This window comes from Zychaea mexicana (genome assembly GCF_025766255.1).
Source record: "Zychaea mexicana strain RSA 1403 chromosome Unknown BDB00scaffold_80, whole genome shotgun sequence".
NCBI classification, from domain to species: Eukaryota; Fungi; Mucoromycota; class Mucoromycetes; order Mucorales; family Lichtheimiaceae; genus Zychaea; species Zychaea mexicana.
This window is the reverse complement of record NW_026516743.1, coordinates 7,617-29,193: the sequence shown is the minus strand read 5'-3', so window position 1 is coordinate 29,193 and position 21,577 is coordinate 7,617. Positions and strand designations below refer to the sequence as shown.

The 21,577-nt window shown below is 42.0% G+C and overlaps 6 protein-coding genes across 6 annotated transcripts; 2 read left to right on the top strand and 4 right to left on the bottom strand.

Annotated features, from left to right (window-relative positions):
- Positions 1-6,439: 6,439 nt before the first annotated feature.
- BDB00DRAFT_884358 (3-deoxy-7-phosphoheptulonate synthase) lies at positions 6,440-8,234 on the bottom strand (the record flags this gene model as incomplete). Its single annotated transcript, XM_053128321.1, has 8 exons — positions 6,440-6,667; positions 6,740-6,936; positions 7,032-7,130; positions 7,221-7,341; positions 7,420-7,463; positions 7,656-7,808; positions 7,880-8,095; positions 8,198-8,234. The coding sequence occupies 8 exons, from the start codon at positions 8,232-8,234 to the stop codon at positions 6,440-6,442; spliced, it is 1,095 nt and encodes a 364-aa protein (XP_052976075.1).
- Positions 8,235-8,423: 189 nt separating this feature from the next.
- On the top strand, positions 8,424-9,514 carry BDB00DRAFT_884357 (Polymerase/histidinol phosphatase-like protein; the record flags this gene model as incomplete). The annotated part of the gene is made up of 3 exons (XM_053128320.1): positions 8,424-8,588; positions 8,680-9,201; positions 9,302-9,514. 3 exons carry the CDS (start codon positions 8,424-8,426, stop codon positions 9,512-9,514), a joined length of 900 nt encoding a protein of 299 aa, XP_052976074.1.
- Positions 9,515-9,546: 32 nt separating this feature from the next.
- Positions 9,547-11,517, bottom strand: BDB00DRAFT_840776 (uncharacterized protein). Its single transcript, XM_053124787.1, has 6 exons — positions 11,335-11,517; positions 11,038-11,224; positions 10,587-10,922; positions 10,452-10,505; positions 10,241-10,364; positions 9,547-10,162 (listed from the first exon to the last, which is right to left on the bottom strand). The coding sequence occupies exons 1-6, from the start codon at positions 11,381-11,383 to the stop codon at positions 9,836-9,838; spliced, it is 1,077 nt and encodes a 358-aa protein (XP_052976073.1). The 5' UTR covers positions 11,384-11,517; the 3' UTR covers positions 9,547-9,835.
- Positions 11,518-12,077: 560 nt separating this feature from the next.
- Positions 12,078-13,476, top strand: BDB00DRAFT_840768 (protein-tyrosine phosphatase). Its single transcript, XM_053124786.1, has 5 exons — positions 12,078-12,619; positions 12,728-12,858; positions 12,934-13,015; positions 13,080-13,205; positions 13,276-13,476. Exons 1-5 carry the CDS (start codon positions 12,419-12,421, stop codon positions 13,321-13,323), a joined length of 588 nt encoding a protein of 195 aa, XP_052976072.1. The 5' UTR covers positions 12,078-12,418; the 3' UTR covers positions 13,324-13,476.
- Positions 13,477-13,676: 200 nt separating this feature from the next.
- Positions 13,677-16,398, bottom strand: BDB00DRAFT_840767 (acyltransferase ChoActase/COT/CPT). The gene is given in 8 exon segments (XM_053124785.1): positions 13,677-14,318; positions 14,388-14,772; positions 14,836-14,891; positions 14,970-15,291; positions 15,371-15,592; positions 15,674-16,095; positions 16,119-16,158; positions 16,174-16,398. 8 exon segments carry the CDS (start codon positions 16,251-16,253, stop codon positions 13,899-13,901), a joined length of 1,947 nt encoding a protein of 648 aa, XP_052976071.1. The 5' UTR covers positions 16,254-16,398; the 3' UTR covers positions 13,677-13,898.
- On the bottom strand, positions 16,399-21,577 carry BDB00DRAFT_840765 (DNA-directed RNA polymerase III subunit RPC2). Its single transcript, XM_053124784.1, has 16 exons — positions 21,325-21,577; positions 21,076-21,230; positions 20,717-20,985; positions 20,517-20,634; positions 20,321-20,429; positions 20,040-20,231; positions 19,794-19,972; positions 19,228-19,709; positions 18,875-19,146; positions 18,585-18,802; positions 18,350-18,494; positions 18,164-18,244; positions 18,007-18,086; positions 17,307-17,917; positions 17,116-17,215; positions 16,399-17,035 (listed from the first exon to the last, which is right to left on the bottom strand). Exons 1-16 carry the CDS (start codon positions 21,517-21,519, stop codon positions 16,711-16,713), a joined length of 3,531 nt encoding a protein of 1,176 aa, XP_052976070.1. The 5' UTR covers positions 21,520-21,577; the 3' UTR covers positions 16,399-16,710.

Here is a 21,577-nt window from a genome sequence, read left to right as displayed (position 1 = left end):
TGACTGGTTTCGTGATATGGTTTCGGCTGACAAGCATATCATCAAGTGCATCACTACATATCGATTTCATCAACAGATAAAAAGGTCAGCATGACAACTATATCGTATGTAAACGCCTACATGTTCATAACAGCGACGAGGTGGACACAGAAGACACAGAAAAAAAAGAGAAAAAAGTGTTTTACTGATAGGGCCATCATACACGCTAGGTATGATATTTAACAAAAAAAGAAGAGGGCGATGGGCATAATAGTATATATAAATAAGGGTGCTATGTATATAAGCGAATTCTGAATCTCTCATTACACACCGAATATTTTCCCTTTTTGTGTAAGAAGAAAATGAGGATGTAAGGAAGTAAATCATTTTGGATAATAGAGAGAAGAAGATGGGGGACTTTATAGAATAGGACAAAAAAGAGAAGATAATAGGGCAATTTTGGAATATGCTGATCTTCATTATGGTCGAGTTATTGGTAAGAGGACAAATGTATATCGTTTTTACATGGTAACTAAAAAATAAAAACGGACAGAGGGGAGACATGATGCGTAAAACATCACGAAGAAAGAAAAAAAAGAGAAATATATCATCAGTGATCGGAAGAAGGGGACCTTCTTCTTGCTTTTATAAGGAAATAAACAAAGTAGATGACTTGTTTGTTCAGTCCTGATCATAGATAAGGTGTACTGCTGGCCAAATCTACTAATGTAGTAATGGACAGTGCTGGCGGCTTTTAGTCTTGGATGAGCACCATAGGTCGAGGAACTGCTGCACCGCCGCTGTTTAACGAGTGATAGGGAGCATTGCGGATGCTATTGTTAGCTGTACAACAATAAGGAAGTGGCTGTTGGTAGCAATTGAAAAAGAGTGGTAAGGAAAGAAACGAGAACGGGTGGGTTAAGCTCTCTTTATATAGACATACGAGAAATATGGTGTAAACAAAAAAGCAGAGTAAATCGGTGAAGTTAGCCTAGACAGCTCAATTTACATGCCTAAATTTCATTACACCTTGGTGGTGGACAGGCACTAAGCAGTAGCTAGGTTTACTATAATGAGGTAAAGCAGTAGCTAGGTTTACTATAATGAGGTAAAGCAGTAGCTAGGTTTACTATAATGAGGTAGGAAGATAGAAAGATTCTGCCGGACTAGACCGTTGACCTCAAATCATTGGGCCGCGTGTTATTATTAATGGTATATCTCTTCTTATACTTTTCGTTTTTTTCGTTCCATCAACACAAAGAAAAGCCACATTCCCTACTGATAAATTGTACAAGAGGATGAGGTGAGTATGTTGTATCATCGACGTAGAGTAAGGTACTCTACAAACTACAGATTTGTTGTTGCGCCAAATTATAAACAGCAGAAGAGGCATGATCTTGATAAGAGAGATTACATGGTTATAGAATGAATGATAAAAGAAGGAAAGTCCAGCAGGCTGCTACTCATCCCCCTTTTGTTTCCATAAATTTCATCCACTTAGCGACAAACAATACGTTATCTATTTTTGGGAAGCTCTGATAAGGATACATATAATTCTTGCATTAATTTGCTCTTAGCATTGATTCGGTGCTTTTCTTTATGCTGCGCCGTCCTTTAACTGGTTCATTGTTACTATTTATCAAATCATCTGATAGCAGCAGAAGAATATTCGCCTTTTCTTTGTTCAACATCATGTCATCAGTAGCACTATTATGTTACCATCCTTTAAATCATCAACGTGTAGCTACAGCGTCATTCAATTGCTTTATAGCAACATGACGAGCTATTTCAAGCTGTTCTCGTCGAAGTTTCTTTTTGTATAGCCCTGCAGCAGAAGGAACAGACAGTAAGGTGTGATCCCATTTGCTGCATTGATCCACTTATTTTCTCGTTACACTAATCAAAATAAGTAACGGCTGGGATTGAGTGGTAGCTAGAACTGTACAATATTTAATTTTATGCCAGTAAGGTTTTGTGTGTTCTCAACGGTGGTCGATTTATCGGACTTTGTTTATCACCCATTAGGAAAAAAGGAAAGGTACGCTTTTGAATATCGTCGCGATTGCTCTTTGCTTGTATTTTCTGCACTCCTCGTCATGGAGCTTTCGCGCATTCAAGTAGTTGCGCGTGTCCAAACTGCAAACGATTTCAATAATTTTTCTGGACCACGAATAAGACCAAGTAACAACGACAAGGAGCCTGCCATGGTTCTTGAAAATGCCGATGGTAAGATCGCGTTTTTCTCTGGTCTAGAAAGAAATTGTAAGACAATCACCACTTTTCTACAAGTTAATGTGACCCTTTTTAATAGGCATATCTTTGAATCGCGAGTCGTAAAGTGCAAACTTGTTTTTCCTTTTTTTCACGGTTAAAACTACTCAAGTAGATAACTGACTTTATTACTATAGAAACGAGTACAGTTTTTCTCGATGCCTAACTGATTTCAACTTCGACAATGAGTTTGAACAAACTATAGACAGGACACTTGATGGTATATGAAGTATCATAGATAAGATTTAAAGACAGTTGTTTACAATGATTTTTTTTGTAACATGTATAGGATATGATGCAGCAACTGTATTTATGAGTACCAGGTATGAAAGGCTCTGTGCGAAAAGGCTCGATTTTAATGATCGAAATAGTTCTGATAAGGCTTTTTTAAACAACAATAATAGCTCTACCGACGCTTTTCGGAAAAGGTACGATGACATCGATGAGGGACAGTGAAGCCTTGTCAATTTTCATTAACAAGTGACAAAAGACAGGACACGATACATCGCCTACTTACGCGCCTTGATGAACGGCTAAATTCTTTCAATCAGCGGAAGCAACGACGTGACCTAAATAAGATAAACATGAAATTCGCGTAAGTTCGTGCTGGTGCTTTCTGCATGATCAAAGAAAAGTTACTAAAAATTACTGTTATTTACATGATCCTTAGTTACCTTGGTATCACCGATGACGGTTGCTATGATTTGCGTAGTCAGGGAGAGTTGAAAAGTAAGTAAGGGAGAGAGCAAGAACTCTGTAACAGTTATCATTGCGTGTGTATGTGCGTAATTAGGGGAGTGAGAGACTGGAGAGTGTCGCGATCGAACGTTATGTGGACGATGTATAGACTGAAACAAAACGAAAAACAAACAAACAGATTCAGAAGTATTGGAACATGGACTGGATGCGAGAATGAAAAGCGTCAAGTGTGCAGAAGCTGTATGGGAAAAGATCAAGTTTGGGTCCAAGTTTCCATCGATCCTTGCACTACGCTTATCAGATGGGTGCGCCTTTCAGGGCACGTTGTTGATCGTCGATCTACTGCATCCCTGGTCTCAAACGGTTCAGACTGATTCAACGAGTATCCACTACTCGTTCACCAAATTGAGTATGTTGTTATTGCTTGTAGCTTTTGTAAGGGATGTTTATTTTCGGTAAACGCTAATGTATCTGCTTAGCGGACGCTGTGGATAGAGTTACAGAAACCAGATTTGAAGGAGCTATACCCATTGAGACATCTGTATTGACGAAGCTACTTGGAAATTTCTTTTGCGGCCTGCATAAAACCACAGTTTTTATGGAATTTGATGTAAGAAGGATATTGCGTATGCATCGTGCAGACGTGGGGAACACTTAAGGAGGATCTGATAAATGTAACATGCTACTAAACTAATTAGGTCTTTGATTTCCTTTTCTCTCTCTCTCTTAGGAATACCCCGGGAAAACTTTAAATGCTGCGCTGAATGCACTTGGCTTTGCACAAAAATTACGTCTAATTCGATCTACTGCAGCACGCAACGAACCAGACACACGGATCAAACACTATCAGGAGTTGTCACAAAAACTGCAACAGGAAAGCACACATGCTTTAAACGAGAAGCGGGTCTTGAAGCAGACTATTCAAACATTGAGGGAGGAACACAGTGAGCAAATGGTAATTGAAAAAATAAATGTTGGTTCGAAAGTGTAATGGAAGGGAAATTTAACTGTTTTCATCCTATGCACAGCAAAAAGCAATCCAGCTTGAACATAAGCTCCAACAGACTAGCCAGCAGCTTAAAGATCGAGATCACGAATTCCAGCAACAAAGTGAACGACTTGAGGAACTGCAGAAAAAGACGGATGAGAATGAAAAGGTATGTACGAGCGTGTTGTACTTTGTTCTATGTCATCTGTTGTTCTTTATGCGTAACCTTATTTTAAATTTATTGATTCCTCGTGTTCCAGCTAAATAAATATCGAGAATCCGACTTTGAAAACGCCAAATATCTAGCAAGCTCTCTCGATTATGAGAATGTCTGCTTACTTGAGGATATCCGACAACATAAAGTAGTGCTAGGTAAAATATAAACTTAAATAACTGGAGAGTATTCGTTTGGCTGACATCGTAACTGATATTATGATTTGTTCTTTCCGAACATAGCACGAGCTAAGCGCAGAATCTTCGGTTTGCAAAACGAGCTAGAGAACATGACATCACGAATGGAAGATCTAGAGCGTGACAACGTACGGAGCAGTTACCTTTTCCACACATGTTGTCGTCGTTTGTATTCTAAAACTAATATTCTTGACTTATAATAGGAAGAAGCTCACCAGAAGTTGTTAACTGAGAGGAAAAAGGTTGAAGCTGAGAAGCAGGAACAAATTGCAATGAAGGATACCATATCAGCAGGCTTTGTGCAAGAGCGAAAGATGTATGAGGAGCGAATACAAAAATGCGAAGAAATGTACAATTCGTTGCAGGAGGCAAAAGAGCGCGAACTACAGGAGGAGCGAAAAGCCCGTGAGGAGCTAGACAAGTACATGAGAGAACATGATAAAGAAGTGCAGGTATCTCGTTATATCACTATTGGATGCTGTACGGCATGGATGGCTAAACCATGTTTGTTTTCATTTTAGGAGCAATTTGATCGTTCAATAGAGATCATGCAGAAAGCCAAAGGCGACAAACAGGAACTACAAAACTATATTGATACATTGCAGCGTGAAATCAACCAGCTCAAAGTAAGCGTCTTTTCTCTTCTCTCTTTATCTCCTCAAAGAGTCGGTTATAGATTAATTGGTTCATCCACGAACTACAGGAAGAGCGAAAAGCCCGTGAGGAGCTAGACAAGTATAGGAGAGAACACGATAAAGAAGTGCAGGTAGAAAATAATCTCGTTATATTACTATTGCATGTTCTACGGATTGAATGGCTAAACCATGTTTGATTTCATTTTAGGAGCAATTTGATCGTTCCATAGAGATCATACAGAAAGCCAAAAGCGACAATGAGGAACTACAAAAGTATATTGAAACGTTGCAGCGTAAAATCATCCAGCTCAAAGTAAGCATCTTTTCTCTCCTCTCTTTAGCTTCTCAAAGAGTCCGTTATTGATTAATTGGTTCATCTAGAAAACGCCCTCAGCAAACCAAAACAAATTGCTTGAAAAGTATCGGCAAGAAGCCTACGATTATGCTCAAAAACTTGAAAAATCTGAAAGGGCTGTTCAAGAATGGAAATTTAAAGCCTTAAAAGCAGAGGTAAAAAAATATATTTGATAGTACAGCCGTATTGAATGATATCACTCATATTCGCTTCCTTGTCTCTGCTGGATATATACCATACAGAGGGAGCAAAAGAGCAGAACGGTGGCCGAGATTGATGAAGACTCCGAACCAGAACCATCCGTTCAGCGACGAGTTTTACCTTCACGAACGACCCGAAAAACAAAAAAGTCATATTACGATGTGCCCCTTTCGAATACAGATCAAGAGGAGGAGGACGATAATGAGTTACCAAAAGTCGTAGCTGAGCCACCAGTCAAAGGACGACCAGAACGGTCGAAAAAGCAGCCTCAGCCGGCAGATGACGCGTCAATAGCTAACACCGAGAAGCCAAAGGGCACGGCAACTCGAAAACCGAAAAAGAATTCCCAAGAGCCAATTTTACAGAAAGAGAGCGCTGGGGCACAAACAGACGAAGAAGCTAGTTTAAAACAAGAGCCGAGAGGGCGACAAAAGGAAGCTGTATCAATACCTGATCGCGAAACAGAAGCATCAAAGCACAAAGCTAACGAGGACGGCGAAGACAACGACAATACTGGAGCAGATCAATCCCCCGTACTAGAATATCAGATAGACCTCGAGATGCCTGCAATTGTTGTTGATGAAGATACCCAAAAGCAAGAAGATGAAGTAGAGGAAGAAGAGCAGGACACAAAAAGAGCGAAAGAGGCACTCAATGTCGAAAAGCAAGTAGAGCCATCCGCACCCCCTCGTAAGAAACGGAAATTGAAGTTCGCTAAAGCGTTGGATTACGATGAAGAATTGCTGAGTCCTTTATCGAAAGTGAACAATACTTTAAAAGAGTCATGAGCTTTTGACCGATTGTACATATTCCTATTCATTAATACTATAATGACAATTTTTAATTAATACTACACATACAACAACAGTAACATACATGTACACATCGGTTTGTCCGGACCTAAATAGCAAGCCTAGCCACTCGTCTTGCACGCACTCCTTCTCGTAATTCATCCAACACCTTCACAGTGTCTTCCCAAGAGATGCAGGCATCCGTAATGGATTGGCCATACGTCAATCGATGGGCTCCTTCAGCAGGAATATCTTGACGTCCTTCTACCAGATGGGATTCGATCATAACACCAACAATGTTGTCACCTGTTGCTCGAGGCCGTGCAAGTTGTTGAGCCTACAGATCAAAGCCAAATTGTTAATATCCACTGCAGTAAAAGATAAGGGTGCAAATATGTTCGATTCTTACAACTGATAAGGCAACAACCGATTGGCGCTTGTGGTCCTTATTGCTATTTCCATGACTGCAATCGACCATGATACGGGAAGGGAGTTTTGCTCTTTCCAAAGCTCGGGCCGTCTGTTTGACTTGTTCGGCCTCATAGTTGGGACCAAGCTGCCCGCCCCGAAGGATAATATGACACGCATTGTTTCCCTCGGTTTCAACTAGGTAAAGTTCAATGAAACATATGAACTGCTACAATCTCTTTCAACCATACTACTGCTAAGTAAAAATACAGAGAAATAGAGTCTACTCATACCAATTGCAGACAAACCCTGTTTGGTCACTGACAGAAAGTGATGACCATTGCTAGCTGCTTTGATTGCATCCATTGCAACTGTCACGCTACCATCAGTGCCTAATTTTGATATAGATATTTGTCAGTCTACATAATCTACTTGATATACTTCAGGATGACCCCGGCATGTAGTGTTTAGGACATACATACCATTTTTGAAACCAACAGCACAAGAAAGACCAGAGGCGAGCTCGCGATGCACTTGGGACTCTGTTGTTCTTGCACCAATTGCACCCCAAGAAACCAGGTCGCCTGTATATTGCGGTGAGATCTATGGCACATGATGAATCGGGAAAGATGAGCTAAATAGAGGATCTATTCTTCTATGTCACATCAAACCAAAACTAACGTTATCCAAAAACTCACAGCCCGTCGGAAGGCCCATTTCGTTCTCTAATTAAAACAATGTGCGTAAGCTCTGTCTTGCGTATAGTGCATCGCAGCTGCTACCAAGCTGTGCCAAAACTCTTTACAGGCCAGACCAAGTCCAATAACAGTTGACGTGCGATACGGAGTCCCTTGTTGATTTCGTAACTACATTCCTATGTTATCATCTACACACTTTTTCTATAAACGAACATATACTGTGTGATAAGTTCTGTCCATACCTGTTGCCCAAGAAAGGATCATTGATCAATTTTTTCCAGCCCACTGTCGTTCTCGGCTTTTCAAAATAGACACGCATGATAATTAAAAGATCATCTTTGGCTCGGTTGGCATACGCCAATAGCCGCGTTGCTATAGTTATTTAGATACATCAGCATAAAGGAAAGAAAGAGTTGCGAGGAGCAATAAAGAGAAGAACTTGCCATACTCCTTGGCTGACTTTACGTCGTGGATTGAGCAAGGACCCACCACTGCCAATAGTCGGTCGTCTTGGCCTTTAATCACGTTTTCTGACGCCACACGTCCTTCTAAAATAGTCTGCGCCGCTCTCAGTGTCAACGGAATGTCCTCCATGAGGATCTGCGGAGGAATCAAAGGTTTGACACACTTGATCCGCTTGTTGTCGAGTTCATTGAGAGCTGAAAAGAAGGAAGCACAACATAAAGACAAGTCAGATATCGGCTTGCATAATTCATTGATTCTTGACTGATAAGCTTAGAAGAAATCGAACAATATCATACCTTCGGTATATGCAGTTCGCGATAAACTGTGGGTCATTGCGCTATGTGGAAGCTTAAGGTATGAATTTGGGTGAGAGAATAAATGGATAAAGAGGCGAGGGAACCGGCGCGATGCATGGGTGCACACCAAAGGGGGACACTGTTATTCTCAGGAACAAATCCGTGAAAGGGCGGAATTTTCTTCTATTTTGATCTTTTTTTCCTCTTCTTTCCTATCACAAAAGGCATGCCGTATTCGTACCACAGCCATTCCGGGCAATACTGTCACCATGGTTATGGCTTGCTAGAAGACGTTGTCAAGGAAGCAATTCGCAAAGGTTTTCATGCATACGGCTTGAGCGAACATATGCCTCGTTTTGCCGACAGTGAGCTGTATCCAGAAGAAATAGAGGTACGACCCAATTATGAACTCATTGACAGTTGGAAAAAAAAGTTGACGCCGTGGAAACTGAACGCGTTTGAGGGTTAATGATAATAAATAGGCAAAGTGTACACCAGCAACTTTAAACACGCAATTTGAACAATTCCACGCGCATGCACGTCAACTCGTTAAAAAGTACAGTGGTCAAATCGATCTCATTGTGGGTACTGAGATTGAGTTTATCCACACCCAATATGCAGAATATATTCGCGAAATACGCAGCAAGGTGGACTATGTCGTTGGATCTTTGCACCATGTCGGCAGTGTACCAATAGATTTTTCGCCCGAACTCTACAAAGTTGCACTCGAACGATATGGTGATATTGCATCCTTATTCAGCGCTTACTTTGACGAACAGTACGAGATGTTGGTACGCGTTCAGCCCGAGGTGGTGGGTCATTTTGATCTTGTCCGCATCTTTGCTTCATCTGAAGAACAGCAAACATTGAGCCAGCCGGATATTTGGAACAAGGTCAAGCGAAATATCGACTACATCGTTCGGTACGGCGGAATATTCGAAATCAATTCTAGAGCATGGAAGAAGGGCCTACGAGATGCATACCCTTGCCGCGACGTTATCAAGGTTAGCAAAGAATACTCGCCCTTTTTTTCCTTGTGTGATTTTTTTTTCATCAAGACAGATGACGATATAAGCCAGTCAATACTTATGCATGTTACTTTAGTACATCCAAGAAAAAGGCGGCCACTTCACTTTATCAGACGATTGTCATGGGCCTCAAGATGTCGGGATGCATTATGATAAGCTCAAGAGTTACTTGAAAGAGACAGATATCGAGGTCATTCACTATCTGGCACGGGAAGGTGGCAGGATTGTTGTGAGAGCTGATGGAAACATTTTGAATGATCCCTTTTGGGATAACATTGCAAATTGGTAGAACAACGATTCAAACAAAGCAAAATAGATAGACAAATAGGTACAAAAAAGTATTAACAGGTTGTATGTGTGTGTGTGTGTGTGTGTGGTATGATATTTGCGCGCAATTTACAAGAGGGTCAAGCTGAAAAAGAGGGGACGGAAAAGCAACATAAGATGTAGTGGACAAACAGGAATTATGACTGGAGTTATGGGTTTGGGGAAGTGACGGATGACTATTGGTGGAAGGTAGAAAAGGATGAAGTAGGAGATGGGACCTTTTAACTGCAACAGAGCTGGTGTATATTTTCAGTTCGGGGTCGTCCACTTATTACAGACCTAATCACGGACCGGATGGCGGTGCTGGCATGGTTCCCGCTGCCATATCGGCTGTTGTGCGCCGTTTCTTGGATGGGCTTTGCTCTCTTCCTGCACTAGGACTTTCTGGCTGCATACTATCATTGTCATCATCGGGAGACATTGGCTCTTCACCGTCGTCTGCCTTGCCCTCCGACTCATCTCCACTCAGCAGCTGTCTGACCAGCATTTCACGTCCTGCAGTCGTCGAGGTGCGCATAGTATTAGACAAAAGTTCGCCTTGAAGGCCAAGGTTTTCTTGGCCGATTAATGCTTGGTGCACGTGTTCGATTGATTTAAAGTATTTGACGGTCTAAGTTCGCAATGTAATACCGTGAGCCATAAGGGGGAATAATCGGTACATTTTTCAAATGTGGAGAGATTTCTTTACCTTTACATGCAATTCTAGCGTTGCATCTTCATCACACACTATTAAGCCCTTGGGGTGCATCTGAATTGCAGATACGGTCCACATATGGTTTACGCCCTCTTCTACACATTTGGCCAACGCAATGCTAATGCCAAAACGTATGAGCGAAAAGAATTCATTGTGGATCATATTTCCCGAGTGCATGGTAATATCCCGTTCTGGGCTCTTTTACCTTTTATGTGCTCCAGTAATGATGATGCAAACCTCACGAGCATCCATCACCGTACTACAGTCACAAACAAGAGAAGATGGATCAATACCGTGCAAAGAAAACAATATGATTGAATACAAAGAATGGTATACTTACGCCACACCGACGGTTAATGCCAGTTTGGGCACCTTGGTAATATCTCCATCGAAAAACCGCGAATTTGCAATGATCGTTTCGTATGCCAGTGTCTTGACGCGCGTACGGCTGGTCAAGCTGGAGCCGGGTTCATTGAATGCAATATGGCCATCAGGGCCAATACCGCCGAGAAACATCTCAATTCCACCATGTGCAAGAATAGTTGCTTCGTATCGTCGACACTCTTCTTCCAAATCTGGTGCATTGCCATCCAACACGTGAATATTTTCAGGCAGGATGTCAATATGCTGAAACAAATGAGTATACATGAACGTGTAGTATGATTCGCGATGGTGCCTGTTTTTTTGGGTTTTTAAAACATATTACATTTTAGTATAAACATCATCATCAAAAATGAATTCCAAAAGCCTTTCTCTCAGCCGCCTTCCACAAACAACACAGGTGCTGTTACCTTGGAATACCGACGTATTCGTCCATATTAAATGTGACCACATGTTGGAACGATAGTTCGCCTGCTTTGCAGAACTCGCTAAGTCTGTGGTAAGTTCCCACTGGACTACTACCAGTAGGGAGACCAAGAACGAAAGGTCTTTCCTTGCTAGGCTGGAATTGATTAATACGCTCCTTAATGTAATGAGCTAAAGAAAAGAAGAAAAACGACGCGCGCACCTGTAGTCAGAATCGTACAAACCCTATGCGAAACGATAAGTTCGGAAACGGAAAACGATCTTTATGTATGCCTCCTTACCAGTCCATGCAGACACTTCTTCGTAATCTTGTCGTACTACAAGTCTCATTATATGAATTAAAAAAGTAAAAAATAAGGGAGAAAGGAGAAAGAAGCCGTTTTCTGAAAAGGAGCCAAGGCGCGAGAGAAAAAGTGAAAAAAAGTTGTTGGTAAAAGGGCAGTTCCGCGGGATGCATCATCTCTGTTCCGTGGCCGAATGTCTTTGTGTGACCTCTCGGACTTAGTAGCACCAGTCGCGCTGTGTTGCAGGCAGACCTCAAATACTCAGGGCGGCCTACATTCTGACCAATCAGGAGGCTATATAAATTCTTGATTTACAGCCAATCATGGCTCCATGTAAGCTTTACATGCAACACTGCATGACCACCTGCGAAACATGTACAGGGTTGTTGGCGTCTTTGAACTAAAGTTTGTGGTCAGATTTTGTATAATACACAACATCGCCTTAAACAATCAAAGGACTAACAAATCTTGACGCGGACATTTTGGGTGTATCTTGTATTGCCCCCCGGGGCGGGGGACAGTACGAAGAGACCATTATGTCAGAGAAACGGATACAAGAGTCGGTGTTCCGCTTGTTACACAAACAGTGATATTCTTTATGAAAAAGCAAATATGGTAAACAATACTGTACATTGAAAGATCAACAGCAGAAACCAATTGAGTCCGCTTATATAATATTACACTTCTGCTCCTTTTGAGGCGAACGCCTGTTATCACTCTTTGCTTGAATCTAATACCATTTAAGATCATAAATGAGCATGACAGGGAATAATACAGGTATATTGAAACGGAATGAACGAAGAAGACAGCTTTACACATATTTAACGTACGTACAGACTGCGTAGTACAACATAGAAGACAGGACATACATAAGGCCAATTAATATCAGATGTGTCAACAGGATCTAGTTAAAGCTCGTAACCTGGAACAGCAAGTGCAGCTCTTACAATACTCCACTGCTAGGACTGGCTAGTAAAACTTGGTTTTTCCTGCAGCGAGAGTTTTCATTCTCCAATAGAAATTTAGAGCAGTACCGGCTGGTTTCTTGTACTCTTCTCTCTAACTTTCCACTTTTTCAGAAATGAGCCATGTCACGGTGAAGCTACTAACTCCTCCAGAACAATTTGGCATTGTGGAGCCGGGCATTTATCGCTCAGACATGCTACAGCCGCTACATTTTCCCTTCATCAAACAAATCAATTTCAAGACCGTTGTCATGCTCAGTCCCGAAATTCCAAACCGGGTTACGTCTAATTTAATGGAGGAAGGTGGCATGAAGCTTGTACGTCATGTGTTTCGTGTGTTCCTCTCTCTTTTTTTCTTCTTCTATATCTACGTGTCATGCAAAAATTTTGAGTCGTTAGACTCACAAAAGAAACTGTCACTGTAGGTTCACTTGGGCATGGCAACGTGGAAACCAACACAACCATCGACGTGGCGACCTGTGTCCGAGGAGTTGATCAAAGAGGGCCTTGAATTAATCCTTAATAGTGATAGCCACCCTGTCTTGATCATGTGCACGTACGTTCTCCATTTTCTTTAAGCAAAAATATGTCATGCGTTGTTTAATCGATTTCTTCTCTTTCTATTTCATAGATCAGGTATCCATGAAACCGGCACGCTTGTCGGTTGTCTGCGCAAGTTGGAAGGGTGGAACTTTAGCTCAATCATCACTGAGGTAATTTCTGCGCGAGATTTAAGGCTGTATTGCTCACCGGATACTGATGGATTGTCATTGTTAGTATCGAGCTTATGCTGGCACCAAAGCACGATATGTCAACGAGCAGTTTATAGAATTGTTTGATCTCGATCTCGTAACTTTACCTGCGAATCTTCCGAGTTGGCTGATAGATCAACAGGAGATGCTTGTAAGTGTGCAAAAGAGGGGAAGGGTCTCTTCCTTTTTACATTTAGACTCACCATTGGAATATCATATAGGCTGAAGAACAGGAAGAGCAAGAAGCTAAGCTTCTAACTATGCACTAGACTTGTCACGAGATCATCAAAATTATGTACATACTAATCTTTCCACGCACCTGTATTATATATCCTCAATCACTTCAAGCCTATAAACATATTATGATACTGTTAAAGTTGCATTACAAATAATAAAACTTCGGCGGCCTGTGTTTTACCTCGTTGATTATATACTATAGCAATATTTCTCAGCTATTAACTTAAGAGCAGAGTTCTTACAACGCTTACTTCGATTATATATGTACTGATCAATACAGATCAATAAATGCAAATGACAATACACTTGCGAGCAATGATGCTATCTCGTTTTGCAAGATACCATATCAAAACTAAGTACTGAATTGGGTATTGACATTATGAATCTGGCTTACAAGAGTTTTAAGTGCATGTGGGAGGGTTTGAGCCTTAACCACTAAATTGAAATGAGGGCAAATAAGCACAAAGTGGAGGAAAAATGAATCACGGCCCTCCCCTACGAGTACAATCCTTTGATATTGTAGGATAAAGATGGTATTATTGGTACTACTACGAAGAGTATATATCTACTATATCTAGCTGACGTGGTCCTGTGATATGTACGGTTTCTACTTCTTAATCAAATACTTTTCGGCAACTTCACCAAACTCATCCAAAACATCATGGACCGTATCTCTAAAGATAGGTGCATCGGTTTCCGGGTAGGAGTTCCATGAAGAGATGCTCATGCGTGTACGCTCCTTATCCACAGCATAGGCAATGCCATAACCTTCAGGTACGACTGCACCAAATCCACCATACGACAGATCACCCGGTGACACGTTCGAAGTAGACAAGATCCAGTATTGTGAATTAGCGTATGATGGATCCTGGAAAATTGATGCAGCATCAGAAGCAGCTTCTTCGGGTGTCATCATGCATCGCAAGCCAAGCAAATGACGGTCAACGCCCATGCCGTTTACAGCGGCCTTCATGTAGTCTAAATGACTAGCGATTGCTTTTTCCAGCAGTGCCAATTTATTCACCATCTAATGAACACATGAAGTTATTAGTAATAATGAAGGATTTTCTTCAAAAAAAAAGTTGCAGTATTATACCTTGATATCACCATCGTCCCAAGCTTTCGTGAATGCGACTGAATCGACTGAACAGGTTCGAACAGTTTCAGTACGACCAGTGAGAAATTTTCGTGTAGACGCAGCTTCGTAAGTGGGTACAGATTTGCCATGTTGACGGTAATAAGCCAGCTGGAAAGCCATCTGCATCCAACCATCAGGGCTAACCTTAGCCTGCTTCAACAAGGTAGAGCCGTAACCATGATAGTGTAAGAGAACGCTGTCAATATCCTTGATGAGATTTGCAGCATTATATTGTGCAGTTTTGAGTGCATCGCCAATGGTAGGGCTGACATCCCAGCTTAACCATCTTGGAGCAGCGGGTGCAGACAAGTTAGCCTTGGCCGAATCAAGTGCACCTTGTTCACTATAAGAGATGCATCAATATCGCTGTTTTGATTTATACAATGGATCACGCTTTGCTATATACCTTGTAATGACTTCACTGAACATGGTAAATGGAATGATAGCATCTGCTGGAGCATGCTAAACAGAGGGAAAAATCCGGTTAGTCAAGTCAGTAATAGCGATAATGAAATCAATCACCACATCAATTATCATTACCTCGCCATTGACACCAGCGCGACCATTATTCTCTACAATAAACGACAAAGCCTTATCAAACCACCGGTTACGTGCCTCGTTGCCATGGAAAACATTTCGATGTGCCTGGTCAATGTCAGCCGGAGAGCTATAATCGTCCAGACAAATTGCGAATAGCGAAGTATCAATTTCCTGAAGAGTTCGAGCATTTGTCGGGTTGGTTTCTAGCTCTTCACGAACGTTAGCCCATGTATCCCGATGCTCCGATGTCATTACGCCTACAGGGGGCTGCAACAACTCTCGAGGGATCTTATCCACCTGCTCGACAACACGGCGCAGTTGACTAAACTCAAGCGTATTTGAATATGCTAGCTGTCAGCTGCTTGTACATAGATGATATATGAATATATATTTATATTTACCTAGTCATCGCTTTGTCCGAAAGCACCTGGCCTTCAGCGTCAAATACAGGCACTGAGAATATCTGGTCCTTGTAGATGACGGTGATGTGTTGAGCAGTTGCAGGCCAGTTCGTAACAATCTTATCACGAGGCTTTGCAGCAATACGACTGGCGCCAAACATCTTTTTGAGCTGGTTCATACAGAATGGTCCTGAGCGTGAGACATCAGGCGGGATTTCCTCACTTGTAAATTAGAGTTTGAAGCTTCTTATTAGCCCAACAACACCAAAATACGATATGGTAAAAGTAACGATCGATCCTTACTTGTTCACCTTGTTTGAATAATTAACCAGACTGATTGCAATCCTTGCGGCGCGTTGTAATTGTGGCTCACTTGCCTTTCCGGCAGGGACATTTGTTGCTAGCCCCTGTGGAGGGTCTTGGAACTGGTTCCACCAGTTCACATTGATCAGCGTCGGTACGCGGTATTCAAGATATCCCTTGTTGAGCCACAACTCGTCGAGCCACGATACACCTTTGACTGCTTCTTGTTGATCTAATGCCCGCAGCCGTTCCTGTAATTTTGGACCGAGACCTCTTTCACTGACAAACTGGTCGACTTTTTGACTAACTGTTGCATGTTCGGCGGCGTTTAACAATGGTAACAAAGTTCTTTTGTATCGCTGAGCAGTTGCTTGCAAATCAGGGATCGGAAGGCGTGGAAGTTTGGATTGGTTTGAGAAAGTCTTTGATGTCCCTCGGCAGGAACACTCAAGGCGCGTCTGCCAGCAAGGTGATACAGTGCTGGTCTGTTTGATACGTACAAAGAGGTAGTGTGAACTTCTGTGCAATAAGGAAAGCAAGGGGCTGTTGAAAAAACCTTACTTTTGAACAGTAGCGACATTGGAGAAGCGGGTGCCGATAGCGCGGTTCGGTGTACGAAGGAGAAGCGCCATGAGTATATCTTAAGGGCACCTTGTATTTACGAGACTGTCGAAAGGAAAAGAAGACGGGAAAAGAAAGCAGTTTTAGTCGAAGAAGAGGAGCGAGGGAAAAAATACCGTTTGATGGTCAAGCATGTGATTGATTCATCCGATCCCCGCATTGCTGGTTTGGTTCCTGCGAGATGGTTGCACAGACGAACGCCGACGACTACGCCTTTGAGTCCATCCGGACTGGAACCTCTCCAGGTTATTTTATCTCCCAGTGAAATTGCTCATTGAAGCATGCAGCGCTATAATTGAGATACTCACATCAATGGCCACTGTTATGTTTCTTTGATGTGAATGCAAACGTTTTGTTGAATTTTTTATTAGTATTGTTATTATTTACAGTGAGAATGAAATATGCATGGATTATTATTACAGTGCATCATCCAACATCATGCGTGGCGAAACGTTCATTGCCATCAACTCCTGGAACAGCAGTTTACAAGCGTATGGGATCTGCATTGAGCGTACATGTTTGCTGCTCTTACAGAACTGACACCATGCTGCATAACCGATCAAACCACACTGATCGCACACTTGAATTTCAAAGATATCCGACGAAATCATCAATCGTTCAAGCAGAAGCATACTGGCACCATAGCCGATCAAACAATCGCGCTCCATCTCACCAAGACGCAGACCGCCATCACGGGACCGACCTTCAGTGGGTTGACGTGTAAGCGTTGCACGAGGACCACTAATTGAAAAGAAGCGTAGAAGATCAGTGATCATTGAACAATGACATGCGGGATGCAGCATAAAAGCTTAATCACATACCGTGCACGAGCGTGCATTTTATCCATAACCATGTGCTTAAGTTTTTGGTAGTAAATAGGGCCAAAGTAAATGTATGCAGATAATGGTTCGCCAGTAATACCTACAAATAAGCCAAAGTTCTATTAGACATCTCCACCTTCCAATTCGCTTCCATAGCAATTTGTCAATACGTTTGATTGCTTGTTGCTTACCAGATGTCAAGTAGTCTTTGCCAGAGTAGTTGAAGCCATGATCGATCAAGATCTTGCTCATATCATCGACCTTACTACCGCCAAACGCTGTACCGTACTGTAGCTGACCGGCCATGACACCAGCCTTACCAGCAAGAAGCTCAATCATTTTACCGACAGTCATACGTGAGGGGAAACCGTGAGGATTCATGATAATATCAGGCGAGATGCCCTGATCCGAGAAAGGCATGTCTTCTTGTTGAACAATGATACCACACACACCCTTCTGTCCGTGGCGAGAGGAGAATTTATCACCCAACTCCGGTCGACGGGTTTGGCGTACATTGACCTTGATCAATGTCTGGTCACTTTCCGTTGTGGTAAAAAGAACCTTGTCTACATAGCCGGTTTGTGCTGTTTTGTAACGCATAGGTGCGGATTTGTATGCTACTGCTTGGCCACCGCCAACACCAGGGTCAACACCAGCACTGGTGGGTACTTGCTTATTGATGTAAATGGATGCATCGTGAATAGGTTCACCGACACCCGCAATTCCGTCTGCTTCGATAGCATCATACGAATCGTTCCATAGGTCAGAATCACGCGGTGGTGGATCGGCAAGACGATCGTGTCTATAAATGAAGCAGATAAAGTCATTAGTAAATCTAGGCATAAGCTTAAAAATGTAAATTACAAAAAGGTCAAATATTCTTGTACTAACGTTCCGTTCGGGTATCGTTTAATCATCGTGGCATACTTTCGCATTGTCTGACAGCGTCCAAAACCACGGTCAAGACCAGCCTAATTTTTGATAGATGTTTAGACTCCTCAACTTGGTGCCAGAAAAAAAACTAGGTGTATAATTCGTCTCAAAATACCTTGTTCACGACCAAAGCATCTTCAATATCGTATCCAGAGTAACTCATGACAGCAACAGTGGCGTTTTGACCAGCAGGCAACTATGGAAACCATAAAGAAAGAGAATCCCCGGGGGGGGAAGAGAGCACCTATTAGTATCTGATGATATACAGTGATTCGATGAAAATCAAAGCCTATATCTTTACCTTGTCATAACCGATCAATTCAATTGTTTTACTCTTGACCATGGGTTGTTGAGGATACACCATAAGGTAAATCAAAGTTTCAATACGGTTCAATTGATTATAACCAATAGCACCAATAGCTTGTTTACCCATAGCACATTGATAGCTATAACAAAGTAGGGTCAATGCAACAGCCTCCAACTAATCCATAGCTCTACATAATATACACTTGAAAGATAAAGAGGATGATCCTTACGTGTTACGAGGCGACTGATTGTGATGAGGATAAGGAATAAGACCGGCTACAGCACCAAGGATAGTAAATGGTTCGATTTCAAGATGAGTTGTCACTTGAGGAAGAATATCACGTTCATAGCAAGCGATATTAGCATCGCTCTCTTCATTAACATCGAGGTACTCGACGAGACCTTTCTTCAAGAAGTCATCGAAAGTGAGTTTCTCTGCTATCAGATCCTATAAAAGAAGATAACCATATGTGAGAAACAATGCGACCCATGGGTAAAGTTGTATTCCATCATCGCTTACATTGATATGCTGCTGAGTCACTCTGGGTTTGCCCTTTTCTACAATGATCAGTGGTCGACAGATACGACCACCATCGGATGAAAGATTGACAGTTCGCTGATGGGTATTGACGAAAACCGTAACGAATTCAGATACGCGACCAGCACGACGGAAGCGGCGGAAGTCTGCCACGAACTTTTGAGTGCGGCGCGTAACGCCGAGAATAACACCGTTTAGTAGCACCAGGTAAGTGTTAGGCTGATAAAGCTCGGCACCGGTGAGCAAGTTGACATCTGGTAAAGAAATGACTAGTAAGAATTTTCTTATCCTTATAAAAACGAAGCGAGCAAAGATGCATGTGCAGTAGCACTCACCTTCTACACCAAGAGCATATGCAATTTTTCGAATAGGTTCTTCTTCATCATCAGTAGTAATGTGGGTCATGAGAGCCAAGTTCTTGACGAGACCACAGGCTTCACCTTCTGGGGTATCAGACGGGCACAACATACCCCACTGCGATGGTTGAAGCGAACGGGGACCCGACACCTTACGCGTCTTTTCAAACTGGGACGAAATTCTGGTCATCATACCAAGGGCAGAAATGTATGAAAGACGAGACAAGACCTGAGTAATACCAGCTCGGTCCATCTTGAAACGCTTCAGCACCCAATTACCAGTGGATATAGCACGGACAAAGCCGGTCGTGATGTGATCGCCGTGTAACACAAGTTGATTGAAAATGTCAAATTCTTGAGTTCGGTTGGGTTTCTTAAGTACTTTATCAGCAGCGAGCTTCAAGTCCGAGTTGAATTTCTTGAACAAATCTTCAAAGAGCAGAGATAGCAATTGACCGGCCCTATTTAAATACAAGATATCTACATGTGAATATATGATCCCAAAGAAGATGTAATTTCACCAAATGCGTGAAACCTCCACTTACAATTCAAGTCGTTTGTTACCAACGTAATCACGATCATCCACATTGACTTCATCACCCATAGCAACAAGCACACGTCTGATCATCACAGCGGCGTAGATGCTCTTTTCTCTAAAGTTGAGGTTTTCCACAGGAACATGTGCCAAAATGACAGTAGCCAATACTTCAAGTGCTTCTTCAGCCTAGGATGACGATGTAATTAGCACACTGTAACAACATTTCAATGATTTTGAAAAGGTGCAAACATACCATAGTCTTGCGAACAGTCGAAAGTTTTCGGTTCACCTTGACTTTAGCGCCGATAAACTCCAATGCTTGGAGCTGTGTGAACACGCGCATCTTGGATGCCTCTTCTACGTTGATCGAAAATGTGTCGTGGAGGTCGTGATCGTTACCGCATACCAGCTGCGCAATTTCTCGGTCTGATTGAACACCCATTGCCTGGTGAAAAGATGAAATATCTTACACGTTACTACCAATTGCTTAACGAAAAACAACCATTTTTTTTCAACAAGCAAACAAAAACTTACCTTCATGAAGATAACTACTGGAATATCCTCGGCAATAGAGTTATGTTTCAGGTAAATTTTGCCGTTCTTTACAAAGATGGCAGTTTTGGATTTACGTTCGTGGGTAGAACTATATAGAACTGCTTCTTTAATACCGTGCACTATTGTTTCTCAAAATAAACTGTATGTATAACTGATATCCAGAATCCCCCCTTACCTCTGTACATTAGCTACCACTTCTCCCTTCTTATCAACTTCGACAATAATACGATTCTTTGACAACTGTTCTTGAACCAAAATAACCTTTTCTGTGCCCTTGACAACGAAATATCCACCTACACACATAATCCATTTATTAACCATTTTATAAAATTACATGTTTCAACACCAACTCTCAAGTAAAAAAACAAATATTACCAGGATCCAAAGGACATTCTCTCATCCGAGCTAACTCTGCTTCATTTCTGCCACGCAGTACACAATGAGAAGAGCGCAACATGATAGGAAGACGACCAATCATGACGTTTTTACGTTTGACGATCTGTTTGCCACGAGTATACTCGACGTCGACAAAAATATTGGCTGCATAGGTGAGATCGCGCAATCGGCATTCGTGAGGTGTGTAACTGCGGTTTGCGACATCGGCATCCATACGTTCAGGTCTACCAACGCGAATTCCAGTATATCTATAATTATTTTATCAGAAAGATCAGTATCTCTTTTTCATTCTTTCTCTCGATCAACCACAGAACGACGATTGGAATGCTTGAGATTACTTTAAATAAAAGTTGGGATCGACGTCCGAGGTAACTTTTTCGTTGGCTTTGATAATTTTGCGCAAATCGACGTTGATAAAATAGTTGTACGAATCAATGTGCTGCTTCACGAGACCCTTGACCTTCAAGAATGCTGGCAATAGCTTCCATTTATCCTAATGACGCGAATGTATATCCAAAGTTATTCGGTCAATCCCACACAAGGCTAGTGCAATCGAAAATAAACCAATGCCTATTCGGATCATTCACCTTGATCTCCTTGACAGATTCTGTGATATGTTTGCCTTCATAGTATTCTTCAGTGAGAGGTTCAAAGCCGTCTTTTTCGCTGTTTTGAGCTGCATTGCCATGGTCGTGTTTTCCTTTTACTGGCTCGGGATCAACTTCCATTTTATCAGGTGATTCGGGAGCCTTGGGCTTCTCAGCCTTCTTCGTTCGTGCCATTGTCGAAGCTGGAAAAAAAGGACGACAGACGGGTTCAAGAGAAAAACGAACAGCAGAA